An 8,493-nucleotide genomic window follows, 5' to 3' on the forward strand; every position below is an offset into this window, starting at 1 on the left:
CCCGTTATTTATTTATCCCTCGTCATTTAAGCAAGACCAGGCACAGAAGCAGTAATTGTTTGAAACGGTTTTGGCCAGCCTTCGCATCATGAAGCCATCCAGCGCTGCCCCTGCGAGCGGCCCCGACGGGCTGGCCTCGGAAGCCCGCAGGCAGCCGAAGGGGTCCCACCGCAGAGGCCCGGGTCTCTCTGCTAACCCTCAGGGGAGCTCGGCAACCCCCAGAGCACTTGCAAGCACGGCTCTGGCTCCCAGAACAGCTAATGCCCCATTTGTACKGTAGAGCAGGCCCATCACAGGCAAAAGCAAAATTCCCGCAAATCTATACATCACAAGCATACGGGAATTTCACTGACCTGTGCCTGCTTGGCTCKGCAGGGCCTGCTGCGCAGTGTAAAAAGGTTAAGACCTGTTGATCTCAGAAAGCAGGAGTAGAAAGCCAAGCACCACCTTSTTGTGGCTTTGGTATTTCAGGTTAAAACAAGCCCTTCCTGTTGAAGCACAATCTACCAGCTGAGGGGATATGGTTGCCATCACATTACATGCAGAGGAGCAACCTCTAGGAGTCAGCAGCGCGTTTCTCATGTGCTTTCTAGGAGTCAGCAGCACATTTCTCACACGAGGCAGGTCCTTGCAGCAGGGGAGGGCTCCGGTCCACCTGTCTTGCACCACCACAATGAGCTGGCCTCCACGCACAGCTGCCTGCGCAGCAGCGCCTGCCAAATGGCCTTTCCACCTCTGCACTCCCTTCTCCACAAAACGGGCTTTGCGCCCCTCCAGCACGGTCCGGACGAGCAGTGCCATTCAGAGCAGCGCAGAGGGAGCACAGCTTTCACGCTGCTCTGCCACACCCTGCCTAAATCCCAGAAAGCAGCTGCCTTGCAGGAAGGCTGTTCCTCACTGTGAAGCAGAACAGCTCACACTTCTGCTCCCTAAAGATCTTCTCTGCTGCAGCAGTACAAAGTTAGAGCTGACTCCGCTTTGCACATGGGTGAGGCGGGGAGCAACMGGCTGGGACAGGCCTGATGTAAAAACCCAGGCCTTGGTTTACAGAGGAAGAGGGGCTGCAACTGGAAGGACCAGTTTATTAGAGAAACCTCATATTGCAGAGAAGTCACAACACATCAGAAGGGGTCCAGGCCTGCTGAGTGGGCCAATCGTCTGCAGCAGCACAGATCTAACTCCCCAGCTCCAACCCAGCAGGTGCCACAGAGACAAGGGTTAACTGTAACAGAGCTTATGTTTACAAGCAGCCTGAGAGAGCCAGTATTAAAGTTCAAAAAAACCTCCCCGTTAGACAACAGTTAAAACAAAAATGGCTTAAAATGTTTAAGAGCTCCATGTTCCTGGCTGCAGCGTGATGGGGAGGCAAAGGTCTACAACACACAGTTGTCTGTGGGTCTCGGCACTCAGTCTGCTCTACCAGTGAAGGCCGGAGGGGGGGGTCTTCTCGTCTTTGTTGCTTTCCAGAGAAAAGGGTGGGATTCGGACATCAAAGTGGGAGCCATCAGGCCTTTCAAATCGAAAAGTACCCCTGCAAGATAAAGKCAGAGATCACACTGAAGCTGGGGGCAAACACAACTAGGAATCATCAGCTAAAAGGTAAGAAATGAACTTTTCCATATCCTGCAGAGGGACTCCGGGGCTGCATTTGCAAGGCCGGTTTGGCAGCAAGCGCAATTCTCTGCCAAGGTGACTCAATTATTACAGCACTCCTGGGTGGYTGAAACAACACATCTCTGATGTACATTTCCTGAAGAGGGATGTCATGATTGGAGGCCCCAGGAGCTATATTGYACCCCAAGCATCTGCAGCAATGTTTACCTAAAGCCTACCCCAAACGAGATAGAACCATCTGAGCTATTTTTACAAACTGATTACAAGTAAATTCAGATTCTTATTTCTTGGCAGAAGCTCCATTGGTTAAGAAGTCTGCAACAATTATGAAATTCCATCACAGACGTAACTTGGAGCAGCTTCCGCTTTGAATTTCAGAAAGGGCATTGAAGAACCAAATCTATTCAACCTTATACAGAAAAAGCATTTGCCACATCCGCAGAAGAACTCTAACTGCCCTGAAATACAGAACACTGTGTTGTACTGCAGGATACGGCATGGGCAAGAGGACTGTGGAGATAGAGCAATAGGTTCTTATTATGCAGAGGATACAAGTAGGGACAAAAGAAGCCAGGTTGAGTACAGCYTCTGAATTTCAGAACCTTTGCCTCCTTCTCATCAGGATGCACACGGAGAGGAAAAAATACTGAACAAGCTGTTTTAATTCCCCAGGGCATGCATTCAGTCAACTGTAAATACATAGGCCTGACAAGCAATGCTAACGAAGGTATATCTTATAGGCAAAGAGCTGCTCTGATGCATTTTCCAACTCAGGTAATTCCAAGGCAGCTTAACTTCTAAAACAGATTTACTCAAAAAACACAAGCCAGAAAGACCTGTCATACAAAAGGCAAGAGGTGGCAGCACACTTCTTGTCCCCACAGAGATAACACTAGGTGTGCCAACCCACTTGAACGAAAGAGAAGCTGTTTCCAAGGCATGGGAAAAGAACAGCTCAACCAGAGCACTTTCTCACCCACACCTACAGAAGAGGAGACTTTAATGCCGGTTAGACTGAAGGCCTTATCTGACCTARAATGGGAATAACCCTACACACCAGCTCCTTGGACACAGAACTTCACAAGTCAGGGATAGAATCAAAGCCGGGTGGAAGTGCAGGGAACACTTGTGCATGCATCCCTGCTGTCCTGGGGAAACACCTGCAGGAAGACATGCTTCTCGCACTGAAGACTGAGAGGGATAGAAACAGAGTACATCARCTGATGGAGAACTGCTCCAACTGCTTGAACTTTTCAAGCCCAGTCTAGTACAGATCAGAGAAAGAGCAAAAATTAGCCTGGAGCCTCTCTCAGTGCAGGGAATCTGCAGATGTTATCACTAACTGAGACTATTGCTATAGAGTAGTTCATAAAAACACCCATTTTAACTATCAACTATGTACAGTCCAATCCACTTCTACCCACCTTTGAGCCTTAATTCCATACTGCAAACTCCATGTGTCCCATATCAGCGCTGTGGGGTCCTATATCTAAATACTACTGCAGTAATAAATGCTCCTTACCACATGTGACCACTGGATGCCTGCAGGGAGACATGACTGCTGTACTGAAATGCTGGCTGTTCTTTGGACAAAATTGGCTCCTGAAAAGACAAAAAGATATCACTCTACATCAACAGCGGTTCTTAAGGTTCCTCCATAGCCACCTATCCACAGAAAATTTACACAGCAACAAGAAAAACAGATATCCATGGGCTTCAGAATGGTACTTAGCATCAGTTCCTCTTTTCTGCTTAACACCCTGAGCATCACTACCTACTAGCTGACAAACAACTCACCCAGTGAGTAGCATGAGAATTGCAATTTTCCCATTATCAGTCACTTARGACCATTTTCTAATGCTCAGTGTGAGGTTTCAGCTTACAAGTATGAACAACAGATTAAAAGATCTTCACGTGATTTTTTTCATAGCTCAGTTTCTATTCCATCTAAAAATGCCCATTAAGAAATTGACTGCTAAATCATCCCAAGCAAAAGGCATGATATTACATGATACCTACCCTTCCTACAACTCCACGACCTCTGACAGTTTCCAAGGTGCCAGACAAGCTAAATATCCTCCAGTGCCGTTCTCGTAGTTGTACCACTTCGCTGTCAAGGTTCTCCAAGCGAATACAGTAGCGCCACTAGACAGAAGACAGACTGTGATCAAGAACTGGAATCAGCYGCAAATTGCTAATAACCCACAGTCGATACTGGGAAACAGTTGCCAGGCAAGGGCTACTCTCCCTCAGAGCTTATCACAGAGCAAYGATGCCACAGCAAATAAACTCCTTCCCTTTAGCTGCTTTGTGAAACAAAAGGCACTTACCCAGTAGACATGGGAATTCTGGGCTTCCTGTCAAGAGAAACAAAAGACTTTAGCAGCTGTCCCTCAAAGCTCAGCGCCAARATCTCTTCAGCTGTCAGCAGAGCACAAGCACAGCGGCTCGTGCTCCATGCCAGATTGACGTAGACAACTCACGTGAGCACAAAGATAGCTGCTCTCCAAAGCAGTCCATCAGTTACCATCTGGCACTGGCTCTGCTCTAGACATGTAATCATGAGGTGGGAGAATTTCAAGGATCTTGTGACTATGGAGGGTTGACCAAAAATGGATCCCCCATGTTAACGATACACTTTATACAGGTCTAGAAACACCTGAGTCCTTGCCTTCAGGCACCTCTTCATCTGACCACGTTAGGATAAGTATCAGTTGGGCTCCATGGAAGCTGCAATTCCACATCAGAACATTCACCCGCAACAGCCTAGGCTCCCAGACAACCATATCCTACTAGATTCGGAAATCAAACTGACAACGTAATTCCCAGCCATCCTGCTGAGAAAACTGTTGGCCAACATCAGGTCTTATTATTTTGCATGCTGAATATCAAATTGTTAAGCTTTAGAGAACACATAGTACCAGCTAAACCCGAAGGCTTTAGCCAAACCCTCTAATCTGCATCAGAACTGGGAAACAGACCTTGGCACCCACCACCTCGCTGCTGGACAGGTTAACAGACATGTCTGTCACTACAGGGCACCTTACAGACATGCCTATCTATGACTCAAGCAGTCAAGAATCAGTGTACAGGCTTTCCTAAATCTTCATGAATATTTTACTAACACTATTCTGCAGAACAGTCTGGGGTATTTTGCATCCTACAGGTAACAAGCAAAAACCAAGCTGCAGGAGCTGTTCTCCAAAAACATATGAGAAAAGGGTTTCAAGTTTCATACCTCTGCTGGAAATAATGACAATGAAATCACAACTATGATAAGAAGCCATCTCTCCAGTAAAAGCAGAAAGTAACTTCAGTCAGCATACTGGCCTTAGGAAAACATGCAAGATAAACAGATCACAAAACTAWCAGAGCAACATGCAACACAGACCTACCCTCATGCCCATGTAGAAAGGGATGACTGTGACTCGTATGTTCTCTGTGGTTTCTCGGTGCACATCAGAGAGCTCTAGCCAGGGATGGTTCTTTTCCTGCCACGCACACAGTGTATCCCTTGCTACAAAAGGTGGAACTGCAGGGAGGGGAAAGATGACTGCTTAGTGGGAGAGGCACACTGTAACCAAGTGTCCTCCCCTTAGAGCTCTCACATAGTTACAAAAAATATTTAAAGGAGGCTTTACTGTAACAAAACCCAAACCAGACCACAAATTTACACTGTATCTAAGATGATAAGTTCTGGATACTTGTCTTAGAACAGGTTAAGCAGCTGGCTCCAAAGATTTCGCTTTGATGCCACAATTTACCTTTTGTTTGGTCGTACATGAGAAACCTTTCAAAGAGCTCATGTTGGATGGGCACTTGATCGGTGGAGCTGTAGGGAAGGATATCTTCATGGCTTACATAGTCTAAACCTRAAAAAGAAACCCCAAAATCCATGGAGCTTCCCAGTAAAGAGTAGCTCAAAAGAGATTTATGACTCTTCCTACCACGCATGATGACAGTACGCATCTCCACAAAGCTCCAAATGCACCACCAGGTGCATATTACTCACCTGGTATGGCATAGAGGGCTCTGCTGTCGTCATGATTTGCCAGGAACGTAACTGCTTCTGTCTGCGATCTCTGGGACTGAGAAAAAGGGAGGTTTATGTCTTTCATTACAGAATGTTGCAGGCCAATCTCCAGCCAGGTTTTAATTCACAGTTCTCTCCTAAGGGTGTAATTTTTATTTTACTTAACCAATTCACATCAGGACATTTCTTTTTTTAGTTTCTCTAGACTAATTCTCCACTCAAACATTAAGTGAAGAGGGGTTTTGGTGCTGCCACCCACATTCATGACTTATATGCAATATAATACGAAATACGAATGCCAAGAGGAAGAGGAACTGAGGTTGGAGAGGGGAAATATGGCTCAGAAAACAGTGATATGACCCTCCAGATTACCCTTCTCAGGGAAATTATGACTTGAAGAATGACTTTGTCCTAAAAGTTCCAAACACTCCCAGGATAAGAACTCACGTTATGCATCTTGGCAGCACTCTTTCCGCCTTTTTATTTGAGTAGCTGTACATTCAGAGAATTCACGTAGGAAAAGATCTCTGAGTTTCAGTAAAAAGATTACTGGTTACTTACTATATGCGGACAATCACGGGCATCTATTAACACCTGATAGTAAGTATGTGTTTTGCCTTTGACTTCTTTGGAACCATGGCCTGCCGCATTTTCACTCCTAAACAGAAAAGCAGAGTGCTGAACTCAGAGCAGCCCTAGTAACCTGTGCACCAGCGCAAGCCCACCGCCCTCACCTGAACTAGGACGCAAGATGGGACAGATATTTCCACATGGTAGCAAATTGTTCTTGCAAGAAACAAGCCTACTCATAAATAGTAATTTTTGAGGTACATTTCAAAGTCTGCAATCATTCAATTTCCATCTAAATTATATTCATGTCATCCACCTACACAACGATAAATGAGCTGGGATGATCGTCAACGGTGCCTGTCCCTGGCACAACAGCTCTGTATTCAAATGACTCMGAAGGTTTTCCTGGCCAGTCCAATATCCCGTCTGGGGCAACTGTTTTCACTGCTTGCTCATTCTCTACCTGCTCACTCTTCAGTATTTTCCAAGTCCTAACACACACCCCTCTGGCATACCTCCAACAAGAGCCAGGGAGAGACGATGGAAATAAAYAAACAGGAGTCAGTCTATCAAACAGATAAACTTAGCCTACCAGGTTGAAACTGGGGAAGCAGGTCATAAACGCAACTCACTGGCGATCTACACAGGAAGTGGCCTGCAATTTTAACACAGGAGCCTAGTCCTAACTCAAAAAGCAGCACAAAGTTTTATTTTACTAAAAAAAGGGGGGGGCTTGGTTTTTATTAGATAGATACACTCTTCCTTCATAATTCCACTCTATCTCTTAATTAAAAGAAAATTAATACTAGTGCAATCTTTCTTGTTTAAGTACTTCTCTTTCATCTGATGTTCAYGCAAAATAGACTTGTACCACTGTCTTACTTAAAAAGACTTGTTTACTCTGATCAATAAACTTAAAAAAATGTAAATATAGTAGTATAACAGCATACAAACAAGAACAAACCCTCACTTTTCTGTGACAGGAGAAGCAACATCTCGATCATAAAGCCTGGCTTGCCAGGGAAACAGGACTATTCCTCGATAGCCAAACACACTGTGAAGAAATAGCTGAAAAGAACAAATAATTACATTCTAGCATATAGCAAGCTTCTGCCAACTTAGATACATCAGAAAACACRGACCCAAAAGCCTTTCCTGATAACATCTAAAAAAAATTTACAGAGATAGAACTAGCAACATTTACATGGAGCCTGGACATGCAGGACAGCAATAAAGGGAGAATCACCATTGTGTAGACCTGGAGCAGAGACAGAGGGGACTAAGCGGCTTGGGATGAAAAAACAAAGTCACATAATTTCTATCCCATTAAAGTGAACAACTAAATTAGTTATAACAAACTAGACATCAGAAGTGCAGAAAAGGAGACCAGAATAGAAGAGATCACTCAAAGATGGGGAAACAGATATATGAGTCATGAACATAGAAATTACAAGTTTAGGTTTATTTCTCAAATTCAGCAGTTGACTTCTTTGCTGCCAAAGAGAAACTATGCTTAAATAAAATCAGCAGAGCAAATACCACTGTATGAATAGTTGTGTCATGTTGCAGATTCTTATCTATTTTGTACTGTCAGATGACTGACAAACTGCAGACACAGCAGAGACATGCAGTGCTGAACTGTGAAACTTCTGGCCTTCTGCTATGCAGTAGCCTTCTTGCAGGTAAATCATGCAGCTCCTCTACCTCTGTGGAAAAAGCCTGCAGGGTCAGCTCTGCTCCCCAGGACTGCTTACCTGGCCTGTCTCATATTTGCCATGTTGCTTTGGTGCTTCAAACACCCCCACTGTCTCCAGCACTTTGCCCTCCGGACGGTTTCTAGAAAGAGAGAGCAGGTTTGCTGGGCATGCACAGAGCTGCCTAGCTGGTGCTGAACCTCCCCCACAGGCCAGGAGAGCCGCGTGTGGCACAAAGCACCCTGAGCCCCAGCTGCTGGCTGGGTAAAGCCCCCATCCTGTACCTCTCTCGGGGTGTGACACCCCCCATGACAGCCCCAATCTGTACCCATGAGGCTGCCCACTCCCTTCCCTACCCTCCACACAGCCCCCGTAACCCCTCCCCCAGTCTCCACTTCCCCAGTTGCCCTCAACACTCCCCACACCCCCTGCCCAGTTACCTCGTCCCCTCAGCCTCCCCTCTCCCCCATCCCTGTGCCCCCCTGACAGCCCCTCCATCCCTCCCACAGTCTGCCTAAAGCAATTGCTCTGACAGCTCCCTACCCTGAGAGCAAACCCCCCAAACCCCCAGGCAGCCCCCAC

The 8,493-nt window shown here is 46.0% G+C and overlaps 1 protein-coding gene across 1 annotated transcript; it reads right to left on the minus strand.

The window, feature by feature from the left end:
• Nucleotides 1–1,062: 1,062 nt before the first annotated feature.
• POLDIP2 (DNA polymerase delta interacting protein 2) lies at nt 1,063–8,243 on the minus strand. Its single transcript, XM_085309325.1, has 11 exons — nt 8,240–8,243; nt 7,972–8,075; nt 7,188–7,285; nt 6,209–6,305; nt 5,627–5,702; nt 5,379–5,486; nt 5,010–5,146; nt 3,945–3,971; nt 3,634–3,759; nt 3,137–3,216; nt 1,063–1,531 (listed from the first exon to the last, which is right to left on the minus strand). The coding sequence occupies exons 1-11, from the start codon at nt 8,241–8,243 to the stop codon at nt 1,417–1,419; spliced, it is 972 nt and encodes a 323-aa protein (XP_085165451.1). The 3' UTR covers nt 1,063–1,416.
• Between the last annotated feature and the right edge of the window lie 250 nt (nt 8,244–8,493).

The sequence above is a fragment of the Rhea americana genome, unplaced genomic scaffold, assembly GCF_003343005.1.
Source record: "Rhea americana isolate MKP2758 unplaced genomic scaffold, rheAme1 scaffold_295, whole genome shotgun sequence".
NCBI classification, from domain to species: Eukaryota; Metazoa; Chordata; class Aves; order Rheiformes; family Rheidae; genus Rhea; species Rhea americana.

What these genes read in the sequence shown, in the direction of transcription:
- POLDIP2 (XM_085309325.1), bottom strand. An exon ending in CCCGTGATTGTCCGCATATA is followed by an intron (nt 5,703 to 6,208) that starts GTAAGTAACCAG and finishes CCTTTTTCTCAG; the next exon opens with TCCCAGAGATCGCAGACAGA. An exon ending in CATGTACGACCAAACAAAAG is followed by an intron (nt 5,147 to 5,378) that starts GTAAATTGTGGC and finishes CCCTCCCTGCAG; the next exon opens with TTCCACCTTTTGTAGCAAGG.